This window comes from Apium graveolens, chromosome 10 (genome assembly GCF_009905375.1).
Source record: "Apium graveolens cultivar Ventura chromosome 10, ASM990537v1, whole genome shotgun sequence".
NCBI lineage: Eukaryota > Viridiplantae > Streptophyta > Magnoliopsida > Apiales > Apiaceae > Apium > Apium graveolens.
The window spans coordinates 139,963,990-139,977,165 of record NC_133656.1 but is presented as its reverse complement, the minus strand read 5'-3'; the positions used below and the strand labels follow the sequence as shown (position 1 = coordinate 139,977,165).

General features: G+C 33.9%; 3 protein-coding genes across 3 annotated transcripts; 2 read left to right on the top strand and 1 right to left on the bottom strand.

The window, feature by feature from the left end:
• Window positions 1–419: 419 nt before the first annotated feature.
• LOC141693920 (uncharacterized) lies at window positions 420–2,828 on the bottom strand. Its single transcript, XM_074499107.1, has 2 exons — window positions 1,996–2,828; window positions 420–1,010 (listed from the first exon to the last, which is right to left on the bottom strand). The coding sequence occupies exons 1-2, from the start codon at window positions 2,273–2,275 to the stop codon at window positions 646–648; spliced, it is 645 nt and encodes a 214-aa protein (XP_074355208.1). The 5' UTR covers window positions 2,276–2,828; the 3' UTR covers window positions 420–645.
• Window positions 2,829–6,227: 3,399 nt separating this feature from the next.
• Window positions 6,228–8,475, top strand: LOC141689001 (uncharacterized). Its single transcript, XM_074493158.1, has 5 exons — window positions 6,228–6,395; window positions 6,537–6,833; window positions 7,148–7,681; window positions 8,037–8,228; window positions 8,340–8,475. Exons 1-5 carry the CDS (start codon window positions 6,390–6,392, stop codon window positions 8,373–8,375), a joined length of 1,065 nt encoding a protein of 354 aa, XP_074349259.1. The 5' UTR covers window positions 6,228–6,389; the 3' UTR covers window positions 8,376–8,475.
• A 1,865-nt stretch (window positions 8,476–10,340) lies between these two features.
• Window positions 10,341–12,459, top strand: LOC141693435 (hypothetical protein At1g04090-like). Its single transcript, XM_074498538.1, has 3 exons — window positions 10,341–10,418; window positions 10,551–10,678; window positions 10,792–12,459. Exons 1-3 carry the CDS (start codon window positions 10,360–10,362, stop codon window positions 12,354–12,356), a joined length of 1,752 nt encoding a protein of 583 aa, XP_074354639.1. The 5' UTR covers window positions 10,341–10,359; the 3' UTR covers window positions 12,357–12,459.
• Window positions 12,460–13,176: the final 717 nt, after the last annotated feature.

The window sequence follows — 13,176 nt, the reverse complement described above, 5'->3', positions numbered from 1 at the left end:
GGGAAATTGACACGCTTTTTAAGACTCCCGTAAAATATGGTTTCCTAAATAATTTTAAATATATTTTTTTAAATAAAAATATAATGTTTAAATTTTTAGACATAAAAAAAAAATTAAAAAAATTATAAAATTATATTTTATAATAGCATTAAAATTCATGTTAAATATGAGGAAAAAATATGTAAAGAATTTAGTGGGATGGAGAAAACATGAAACATTGCAATTAAGCAAGGAATGTGATCCCTTTTCTTGAAAATGATGTTTGCTACTATAATAAAGTGGAACCGAGTAGTATAATATAGATCAGTATCACAACATGCGTACTACAAATCCATGATTCTATTAAAAATTAAAAACACTCTTTTAAGTAAGAAAAAGAAAATGAGACAAAGGTGGAAAGCAAGGTTGAGAGACTAAGATGAAAGATAGATATTCTTAACATTTGAGCAACAAACAATAACAAAAAGTCAACACTGGCTGATGATCTAACCTCTTTTTTCAAATCTCAACACCGGCTAAAAACCCTACCCCTTTCTCGTCCTATTCTTATAAAAATGGGTGAGCAACACCTAAAGGAGTCAATAGCACAAGTGAACCAATACATGATCCAAAACTTGAATGGTTGTACTGCCAAAAAGCTGCTTTCTATTTCCCCACAGCATGAGCTTGAAGATTCTGGTTATCCTCTAACAGTCTGTCATATTCCAGGAGAAGATCTGCCATTTGTTTTTGGAGAGCAGCTACATGACCTTCTGCTGTCTCAACCCGAGTTTTCTTCTCTTTAGATTCCAACTTAAGCTTATCCAGCTTCTTACATGATTCAGAAACCTCTTTTTGCATGAGCTTTGTTGCTTCTTTTGCCTTCTCTTCATTTTCTTTAAGTTGCAGCTTCTCTTTCTTTAGTCTTTCCACTTCTTGTCTAGAATCCTGAACTGTAGTCCGCAAAGTATTCAATTCCCGGAGACGAGAGTGCATACAAACAATTAAGAATCCAAGAAACAATGAGAACCCTGCACGATCATTTAAGCCGTTTAGGAAACAATACTAATTAATGTTCAATATGATAATTTAGAAGTCTCAACCATCACATAGCTGTATCATTCTTTAGTTAAGTATTGTACTATTATTTTTCTTCCAATTGTAATACTGAACTTCAGTCCATGGATTATATAATTTAGAGAGGGTAAATTTAAAGATACAGAGAAGGATTCTGGCATATGTGGATAAATTTTTAAGAGTAAAGACATGTGTAACAGTAATACATTCGCCTTGCAGATAGCGATACCAACACCAAAAGGATTCATATAATCATGAGTATGAAAGCTATTACTCCCAATTCATGCCTACAGGACTCTTCAACTTAACAATTCATCTTCTGAAATTCATATACAAAATCAAAGCTTTGTGCTCCTTGAGACTATTAATACACATATGAATTCTTAAACTTCTAATCAAGATGCATTAATCTGAAAAACAACTCAAGTTATTTGCACATTTATCCATATTATCTGGAATAAGACAGAGCGGTTTCACCTCAATACAGAGGTCAATACAGAGGTCAGAACTGGAATCAGTATGACTAGTGAAATATAAAAACAAAGGAGGTGCCTGGCATTATGTAGGGTTCATAGAAATGCACATTAATCATATAAAAGATTTGCAGTAGAAGATAGCATTACCCACCTTACAACCACAAAATCACTAGACAGAAATTACGATCTATTATTCAATAACTTGCCTTCGTTCTAGATATCTTATCACATACACTAAAGTGGTAACTTTCATTATGATTTAAGATGCTATGTCCTTTACGATTTTCTTGTGATTGCTTGATATCGTATTCGGAAAAACCTTGCAAATTACACAATAAAAAAGAACGATTCATTTCTTCTAACATTAACATTCTGGCCCTTAAACATTACAGGTACAATAAGAAAACAACTACATGCTTACCAAAGACTTGCAAAACAAATATAAATAGTGAAGAAACCATACCCAAAAGAGAAGCTTCTAGCAAGTGAGTTTTCCAAAGAACCTGATCCATTGGTGTCATAGTACCAACCTTGGCACTTTTATTCTGAATCTTGGCAATGCTATACGAATTCGAGATTAGAATCAAAACCAATGTAGCAGCAATAGTGAAGACAGTACCTCTTCTCTTCTCTACTTGATCCAATCCACTCATAACTAGCTCTCTCAAGGGACTAATCTCAACCATTAAAAGCAAAGCCACAGACCCCTCAGCAAAAAGGATCCAATACAACAACTGAATCATCTTTACCAAAAATTAACTTACTCTTAATAAATTAATGCAATTCACACAAAAATCAAAACTTACAAACTTTACTAATTCAAAATATAATCAAGAAACATAGATTAACTATAAAGATGCTAACTTTTTCAAGAAAAAGTGGTATCTTATGAAGCCAAATTAAAAAATGCAATTTACAAGAAAAATCACAAGTGGGTAATTAAGATTAATCAACAAACATAGATTTACTAAGAAAGATTCAAACTTTTTTCAAAAGAAAGATATTATCTTACGAAAACAAATGAAAATTGCAAAGCCCACTTGACAAAATGTGACAATTAAGTTACTTGAAAGATAGCTGCAGCAACCCAAGTGTTGAATTAAGTGGATTTGAAGTTGCAGCTACACAAACTATACTTGCAGAAAAACAAGAGCAGTGTTGCTGAAGAAAGTGTAAAATTAGGTCGAGTTTTAACAGTAAATAATGAAAGCTAAATAGTAAAGTTAGTAACTTTTTGCAAGAAGTAAAGGGGGTTAATATAATGATAGATCTGTAAAATTTGGGTATATAAAAGTGGATGATGAAATATATAAAACCCCAGGTGCCTTTTTCTCTTTTATTTTCATGCTGGAATCTTGACGCAAGTGGGTTCGGGGTTTTGCAGCTGCAAGAATGTTTTTGTCAAAAATATAAAAATTAAATAAATAAGATTATGTTAATTTATTACACTCGCTAGAAGTACGAGGGAGACGATGTTAATTTTGAGAGATTTATTTGACAGATTAATCGAAAAAATATACGTCACGTACTGAACTAATTAATGTATCATTTTTATATTTTGTCTAAGAAAATAAATATATGAACTTGCTTGCTATTTCTTGCACAATATTTTATATCAAAATCATAATTAAAGAAATTAAAAAAAAATTAAAACTTGTTTGGCCTTAACTATATAATCTTGATTATTTACCAATTTTTAAAAAAACCCCTAAATCGATGCCTAATTTTAAGTTGGGATGTTATAGTGCCTAGATGGCCGCCTAAACCGAGTTTTAAAAAACAGCTCAAGGTGGATATCTATGTAGGTTTCGTATGGGCGTAATTTAGTCGAGTTTGTCGACCCCGCTTATAAGTTGAATTTATAACTTATAAACTGATAAGTTGAATGTTAACAACGACGTACTTTTTCTTAACTTATTTTGATTTTTCGTTTTTTTATTAACGTTAAATTTAAAATATATGTTTATAAATATTATATTAATTCAAAACTCATGAATTAAGATAATTGTATATAAAAAATATTTGTTTTAGTTCATTTAAATAAAAATAATTCTGACTTTTTAAGTAAAGTTATCCAAACACTTATATAACATATAATTTTTAATTTATTTATTACTTATAAGTAACTTATTCATTTTAAGTTATAAATTAATTATTTTAAAATTTTCCAAACGGGCACTAAACAATCGAGTTTGAGTTGCTCGCAAACAATTTAACTCATTTAGACGGTTTCGGATTCAAGGTATTTTAGTTTCGATTAGGTTTTCTTCATAATACAAAGTTGGGTGTTAAAATATATAAATTAAGTGATAGTGACAATGAAACGGATGTGCATGTTTTATTTCAGTGTGATTTTGTAAAGACGGTTTGGCATATGTCTGGTCTCCAGGTGATAAACACGATCATGCCTGATGAATTAATGTTTGATGTCCTGAGACGTGTGTTTAGTGGTGTGTCAAAGGATCAGTGTATTTGGTTTTACTTGATATGTTGGAGTATATGGAATCGGAGGAATAAATGGGTCTGGGACAAAGCAAATGGATCAGCCTTCGGGGTTAAAGTAGCTGCATTGCATTTGTTACAAGACCGGAGAAAAGCACCGGAATCGCAGGTGAAGCTTCAATCTGCTAGGAACAACATTGCTGATAAAAATGGAACAAGCCGCCTGATGATTGGATTAAAATCAATGTTGACGCAACTGGAGCTCAGAATGGTTATATCGGTTTTGGATGTGTGATTCGGAATTCCCAGGAGCAGTTCATTGGAGCGAGATGTGGTCGTATTAGGGGTAATTGGAGTTCAAAGGAGGCTGAAGCATTAAGTTTAAAGGAAGCTATCACATGGATCAAATATTTGCAGCTGGATTGTTGCATCTTCGAAACTGATTCTCAGAACTTAGCTTATGCTTGCTACGGTGAGGATGGTTGTGCTTATTTCAACACTATTGTGGGCGATTGTAAACTTGTTTTAAAGCTCTTTAATTATGTGTTAATTAAATTTGTCTTTAGGTTTGCGAATTGTGTGGCTCATGACCTAGTTCGAACCGCACTTTCTATGTCTGACCTCGGAGAGTGGCATGTCACTACTCCTGATTTCTTAAATCATGTACTTGATTCTGATTTAATTTGAGTAATGTAAGTACATATGTTTCAAAAAAAAGAGATAACATATGTAATTTTATTTTAATAAATTATATTCACGTTGATGCAAACTGTTTCAATTCGTGAGTTGGGATTAGAACGTGACTATACCTTGTAATTTAAAATTGCAGATACACGTGTGTAAATGTTAGACTCCGAAATGAATTTTTAAATTATTCTCCATCAATATATTTTAGTTTATAAAAAATTCATATTAATACACGCATAATTCAATATATTAATAAGGAAAACCAATAACTAATTTCCATAATATCATTTGAGAGTCCTTTGGGAACGAATTTGATAGCCATAGTATTTATCTTTATAATTTTACAAATATAATTTAATTTTCACAACTTTTTGCAAGGTGGCATAGGGGGGAGTGCATCAGTTTATGGTGACAAAATCAGATAAACAGGGATTTCCAATCCAATTTTGATTATCTTGTGAACAAACCATAAGCTTAGGCCTTATTTTGGATTTTTTTTTGTCACTAGTCTTGTTATCGAGTTTTTAAATGATAAAAAAGTAAATGACAAAGATGTAAGATATTTTCGTTGGATATTTGGAGTAAAAATATGTCAAATTTATATATATTATTATTTTCTTTCAATTTTTTTTTTAAAATTAGGGCACATAAGTAATAGTGTTTGATTGTTTGTGGGTTGATGGTGCGAGAAACAGAGTAGTGGAAAAACCCCAAAAGAAAACCAAAGTTGGGCGACCAATGTCAAGGAGCTTTGAAAAGCCCAACTGACTACCTTGAATTGTTTTATTCATCTGTGTTTGAATGAATGTGGTCAGAAAGAAGACCATTTCTTGTTTGCTAGATTCCACAGGACGAGGTTCACTTTTCTTTTTCTTTTTTGTTAATTGTAACCCAATCTTCTCACCCAATTCATCTTTGACTACTTCATGTTACAGCGTCGGTACCTCCTTCTTGCTGTTTAGCAACGTCCTTTATTGTATTTTTCATGATTCATTCCTTCTACTCCAACTAAATGAACTAGTAAAACATGGAGGATAATTAAAATTTTCCACGTTTTTTTTAATAAATATAATCAATTTTAATTTTTAAAATTATTTTTATATTCCTTAATATTTGTGCAACATTAGAAAGATAAATCAGAGTTTTATTGAGTTCCGAGAAAGCTAAGGGTTCCATTATGTGAGTGTATTTGAGGGTGTGTATGAGATTACTTAATAAAGAAAAAGGATGAATGAGAGTATTAGGAAATTTATTACTGCATTCTCAAATTTTATTATCAGATTTTTTTTGCTTAATTCTAACTATCTTCTCTGGGTATTATATTATTTTTTGTTCTTTAAAGAATTTTATATTCGGAATTTCATCTAGTTCCTATGTCATTCTAGTTCTTCGTGACTCCGTTAATTTCTTTACGGTGTCAAATTTGAACAAGTAAAAATGGTTAAAAAGTGAACAAGTAGTTGATCCCTTGATGGTCAAGAGAAGAAAAGTCAACAAGCTGGTGGCCACCACATTTATATATATTGTACACATGCACAACTGTTTGAGCCAATTCACCATACATAACATAACCTGTTTCTCATTCCCTCTTTCTTCCTTGTCTTTCTATCTGGTTCTCATTTTGTATTACAACTTTGTCAGTTTCAAATAAGCTTCAAGTTTTCGTGGTTCGAGTTCTCCTGAGGAAACTGTTATATTCCAAGTGCGGATTCTGTTCATCGTACAGAAATGGCAGTAAGTTATTTCTCAACTTCAAATTATGTTGCAATCAAACTATGCATATGAGAAATTTTACTTGTTTGTACACTGCTCTTGTATATTATCTGTTAAATTTTGTAAACTGAATAATTGCGAAAATTTACTTTCCTGTTGCAGAAACGCCCAACGGTACCACAGTTTGGCAACTGGGAAGGAGAAAATAATCTTCCTTACACCATCTACTTTGACGAGGCTCGCAAAGCTAAAAATGGAGGGAAGATGATGAATCCAAATGACCCTATGGAGTATCCAGGCATGTTCCCTTCTTCACCTAAAGCGACGCCTTCTGCAGTTAGAAATGCTCTCCTGGAACCAATAGGTCGGAAAGCAGTTAGACCAACAGCACTTGACGGTCAGTCAAGGGAAAACGGAGATATGAAGAGGTTTAATAACGCTCCAATAAGCAATGACAATGTTAGTTATTTCTCAACATTCAAAGTCATTTTCGAACTTCAACTTGAATAACAATCACACTGCATAAGAAGAATGTTAGGGGTGGTTTGCTTCATTATTTGTTTGTATGCTACTTCTTCAAAACCATAACATCTTGTTGATGCCTTTCTCTAACATGGTGAGGTGTTAGGAGAACGGGTCACTTAACACTACTACTATAATTTATTAGACCGTGTATTAGTTTTTAATTTCACGGGCTTGTTTCATGTCTGTCTGTCAAATTTTGTATACTGAATAATTAAGGAAGAAAATTGACTTTCTTGTTGTTGTTGCAGCAACGCTCTGTGGTACCACAGTTTGGCAACTGGGATGGACAGGATAATATTCCTTACACCATCTACTTTGACGAGGCTCGCAAATCTAAACTTGGTGGGAAAATGATGAATCCAAATGACCCCATGGAGTATCCAGGCATGTTCCCTTCTTCAGCTCAAGCGACGCCTTCTAGAGCTAAAAATGTGGTCGAGGAACCAATAGGTAAGACAACAGTTAGACCAACAACACTTGACAGTCAATCAGGGAAAAATAATGATAGAAAGAAGTTCGCTGATGATGTCAATGTTAGTCGAGGTAATGGCTCACCACATCATTACCTTGGGAGTAGTGGACCAGGCTCTAATCAAGCCAGAAGGCAAAATGTTGGGTTAGTGCAGAGCATTGACCGATCACCACTCCATCCACAGTTCCAAGCAAAACGGAATGAGAAGATTAGTGGTTCTCCTGCTCGGGAGAGTAAGCGTCCAAATGGCAATGGCAATGCCACACCTGGAAGATCCAGAATGAAGCCAGTTTCTACAGGGGTTCAATATGTAAGTTTACAACTTCTATTAGGATGATAATAATATCATGAAAACCGCGTCAATTAGAAAATGCATTCTTCTACAAGTGCATTGATCCTGTCTCAAGAGGTCTAGGCCCTTTCACTTATTATCATTGTGGAAGTAAAAGGGCATGTTGTTTGATATAGCCATTCGTTGTCCTCAGATTCTTCTACGAACACATCACTGCTAATAGCTGGCATCTGTACAGTTTGTTAGTATGAGCTATTTGTTTTGTTCTCACTATTGTGATTGTGGTAGGATATTGAGTAGAAAGTTATCTCAGTATCAAACTAGTTATTGTTTAAAATTTAGGATTAATCTTAACTTCCGATTTGCATTTCAGCCTGAAAAAGGTGCTGCAGTCCCACGATTTGGAGACTGGGATGAGAAGAATCCTTCCTCAGGAGACAATTATACCCATGCATTTAACCAACTACACCGCGAAAAGATCTCAGGCTCACCTATGGTGTCAAACATGGCTGCAGAACAAGCTTATGCCACTAGGCAAAAGCAAAATGGGCACAACAAACATAAGGTCTGTTGGTTACAAAATATATCAAAATCTTCTCTAAAGACCAAAATGTCTTTCCTATATGGTTAAACATTCATCTAAGTCATCTTTTCCTCTGTAAAAATCAATTTCCAGTGGCAGAGCAAGTGGTTTCCATGCTTTGGGAAGTAAGTAGAGAGGACTTCAAGTATGTGCTACCAGCAAAGCCTTTCTATACGAAAGCAGAGCTTGTTTGAAGGATGGTATCGCATGCTTTGATATATTATCGCATGCTTCTACAGACGATTAATGACCTATTCATTGTAAAATTTTCTATCCCTGGTCTTCTATACAGCAACTGCTAAGCATTGCTTGCAGGTTTTATATTGTTTGGTTTGTATAAGAGTAAAATTATCAGTGTTTCTGTGATTGCATAATTGCATTGGTTTGTGACATTACTTGCTTATCTGCATTGGTCTTGTTTTGTCACATTACTTGTGATTAGACTTTAGACGGGATAAGCGGCAAGGTGCTGAGGTTTTACTATCTCTTAGATAAAGTTCTAACATTGCTCATGTATGATATTTGCTAAATTAAATACTCATCGGTAACTGGTAAGTCATTTATATCTGACTTTTTGAAAATTATACAGTATTTTGCACTTCAGTAATTAGAGGTGTTCTAAATATCGCCTAGTAATTTTAACCCCCTCATTCTATAAGCTTTCCGAGTAATCAAGTTTAAAAATAATTTTATAAAAATGGTTCAAAACTCTATTTGACTCTAAGTATTAAACAGAATTTGACTTTCTTAATTTTTTATTATTTTAATTTAAAACTATTCAGAAAAACCGAACGTAAAATTATATATATTTTAGTTTTTTCCCAAAAAATTGACATTTATTAGAAATTATAATGTTAGATTATTCCGTCAAAAAGTATTTAACCAAGCAATTTATATTTAAATTTTATTATTTCGGAGTATTTTACTAATCTCTTTGTATCATTAGATAATTTAATTTTATATTACCCAATTAGTTTACCTAATTAGTTATTCAAGTACTCATTTCGAGTACACTACGACTCGGCTACTCATTTTTATGGAATAAAATAGAGTCAACCAATTTCGAATTTTTAGGACTTTGATAATTAGAAACAACTATATCCTGGCAATCCCAAATTCTTGGGATTACAAAATTCCTAACAATTTCAGTCAATCAAATCAGCAACATTTAAGGTTTAGCTATGGCCACAACTGATAATCAATTTAGATTTTAGTAATACTCAAAATATATGGAAAAATAATTTAAAATAATTTAAGGACATAAAGTAGTAACATATTTGTCTCAAGTTGAACCGCAAACATTTAAATTTTGATATTAAAAATACTTGAAAATTAAGTCAAGAACATATAGAACTATACTTACGAATACGATGAAATTATCATGACTTCTTTCTACTTATTTAATAAAAAAGTCATATTATTTTGTAATATACTTGGCAAATAAATTTACATATTAAATATTTTGCGAAAAGTTATTGTACTAACATGAAGGAAATTAAAAAAAAAATTATATACCAAATTTTGTACAACTCTTTAAAGTGTTTAGTCAAATATCTTATTACAACAAAATTATAACATGACCGGAAATTGCCTTGATAGGAACAATCAAACATAAATTGGGGACATAAATGAGTTTAAAATGCATTTCAGATTTTGCTCCTCATCAAAAACATAAAATGTTTTTGCATTTTTGGTCAATACTTGCCTTTTAAGAAGCAATTTACCCACCAAAAAATTAAAAATGAAATCGGAAAAATCATATCAACACACTAATTTGGATCCTGTTCTATATAAATGGTCAAATATAGTATCGGTAAGGTGATTTGAAAATGAGTTAATTAAGGAGCATAATTAATTTACCCTAAAAAATATCTATATATATTCATGGTATTTCTTGATCACACTCACATCAACACTCTCTGCTCTTGCATATACTCACCACTCTTCACTAACACCTCCTTTCTACTTTGATTTTGGGTAAATATGTTTCCGCAGTAGCTGATGTTATATTCATCACAGATAATTTCTTGTTTTTTTCGTATTCGTTTAAACATATATTTATCGAAAATAATCTCTATATGTTTTCAGGATTTGTTCATTCACATATACTATTATGTCAAGGATGAGAGGTCTGAGGCCGAATACATGTTGCATTTGGATAATCTTCACCTGGTACGAGACTCGTTATTATTTGATCGTCTCGTTATTTCTAGTGATTATTATTTTTGAGCAGTGTCATTTTTAAGGCTATGATTCTGTTTCTTTACCACAGTTTCACTAAAATGATTGATGTTGTTGTTTAAGGGTATGTTTTGTCGAATCCACGATGGCTAGTAGCAGACGATACTCTTCTTCTCCGTTTACTACTGTTATGAAGCTGCCTATCGAATCAAACTTCAAGCTTCCAGCGCCGCTTCCAGCATGGCCACCAGGTATATAAGTTTCCAAAGTAATGGTTTTTCTGAGAAGAGTACGTATAATTGTTGTCACACAAGATGACTATATGAGCATTATAAGTTTGTCCAAATGCAATTGATTTATTTAGGTACAAGTTTTGCAAGTGGCGTAATTGATCTAGGAGCATTACAAGTTTCTCAAATCACTTCCTTGAACAAAGTTTGGGCTACTTACGAAGGAGGGCCAGATAATCAGGGTGCCACATTTTATGAACCAACTTCGATCCCAGACGGATTTTTTATGCTTGGTTGCTACGGCCAACCAAATAATCAACCTCTCTATGGATGGGTTCTTGTTGCTAAAGATGTTTCGTTACCTACGGATCCAAAGGCGCTGGCGTTGCCAACTGATTATACACTTCTTTATAATAGTGGTCCTGGGAGCAATGTCGAGAATGATGTTGGCTATATTTGGCTTCCGGTTGCACCAGATGGTTATTCAGCTGTGGGCTATACTGTCACAGCCACTCCCCAGAAGCCTCCCCTCGATAAAGTCCGGGTTGTTCGATCTCAACTAACAGAGGATGTTGAATTCGACAACTGGATTTGGGGAGGTCAGGGGTATAATATATTTGGTTTAAGACCGGTTAACAGAGGAAGTAAGGCTATGGGTGTACCTGTGGGAACATTTTCTCTTCAACTAAATGGGAATGAATTGCATAAATTATCTTGCTTGACAAATTTCAACTCTAATTTTCCCAGTATGCCAAATTATTATCAAGTTAAAGCACTGATGCAAGCTTATTCTCCAGCGGTATACTTCCATTCTGAGGAGAAATACTTTCCCTCCAGAGTAAGTTGGTTTTTCCAAAATGGAGCATTGCTTTACACGAAAGGGCAAGAATCCACTCCTGTTCGTATCGCGCACAATGGCTGGAATCTCCCTCAAAATGGTTCCAATGATGGTGCCTACTGGATAGATCTCCCGTCAGATGAAGCAGCAAGTGAAAATCTCAAGAAAGGTAATTTGCAAGAAGCTTACTCTTACATTCACGTAAAGCCTGCTCTTGGTGGCACATTTACGGACATTCAAGTATGGCTCTTCTACCCTTTCAATGGTCCCGGAAAATTTAAAATTGGGTGGTTTACTTATTCATTTAGCGAGGTTGGGGAGCATGTTGGTGACTGGGAACATGTCACGCTAAGAATCAGTAATTTCAACGGGGAGTTAAAAGGTGTATATTTTGCGAAACATGACAAAGGGGATTGGGTGAGTTCCCCTAGGCTGGAGTTTGAGAGCAATAACAAGCCTGTTGTGTATTCAGCTCAATATGGGCATGCATCGTATCCTACGGAAGGAACATTCATGCACAGGCAGCAGTTTGCACAAGAAAAAATGTTTGCAGGGGCACGAAATGATACCTCAAAAAGTGGATACAGAATGGATAGTGGCGCAAGATACTGGATACTTGGAGCAGACTATGATAGCCTCCCCATCGCAGAAGAACCATGGTTGAATTATGCTAGGGAATGGGGTCCAAAAAGAGTGTTTCTTATAGAACGTTTTTTACAAGAAATGCAAAAAAAGGTGCCTGGCATCCTGTTTAAGAAGTTAGAGCAGTTTCTGAGAAGTCTTTCCGCTGAGTTATTAGGTGAGGAAGGGCCTACAGGTCCCAAATGGAAAGATATTTGGAGCGGGGATGAAAGGATTTGATGATTTCAACTTTAATCTTTTATACCATTCCTTAAGTAATGTTTTCTTAGCTTATTTCGATCCATATTGTAATCATTCCGCCATTCCATTTAATAATATGCTATGTTTTCTCTCTCTTTTTTTCTTGGGCGTTTACTATTTACTGCTCATAAAATGGTATTCAGAGTAAAGATTCTTGTGCCTTCTTGATCAACAAACTAACTTGTGTATCGTTCCCTTGTTCAATCCCAAGATAGTAATTGCTAGTCGGATATCTCAATTATTATCTTTCACAGTGATTTGATATTTTGAAATGCAACATGATAGAGACTGAGATTCGAATTCTTGAACTTGAAGACTCGTATATCAGAACCAATGGGTCGGAGAGCAGTTGGACCAAAAACACTCAGACAGTCAAGGGAAAATTGAGATACGACGAGGTTACTGATGGTGCACTAAGCAATGAAAAGGGTGAAATGGCAAATTCGTCACTCAACTAGTACTCAACTTGCTATCAGGTCATCGAACTCAAAAAGTTTACAAAAAGGTCACTCAACTAAGTAAAATTTTCATGTTTATCATTAAATTTTCTCTCTCTTTTTTCTTTGGTGTTTACTGCCGATAAAATGGTAAATAGAGTAAAGATTCTTGTGCCTTGTTGATGAGCCCAAGAGAGTAACATTGGGTTTCAGAAACTCTGTCTTTTTTATTTTGTCCAAAACAAGTATTCCATGTACAATTATTTGTCTAAAACTTTATTGTACATTTTTTTAAAAAGGACCATGGATATGAGAACGGAGCAGTAGTTCCAAATTTGTCTAAAATTTTATTGTACGAATGT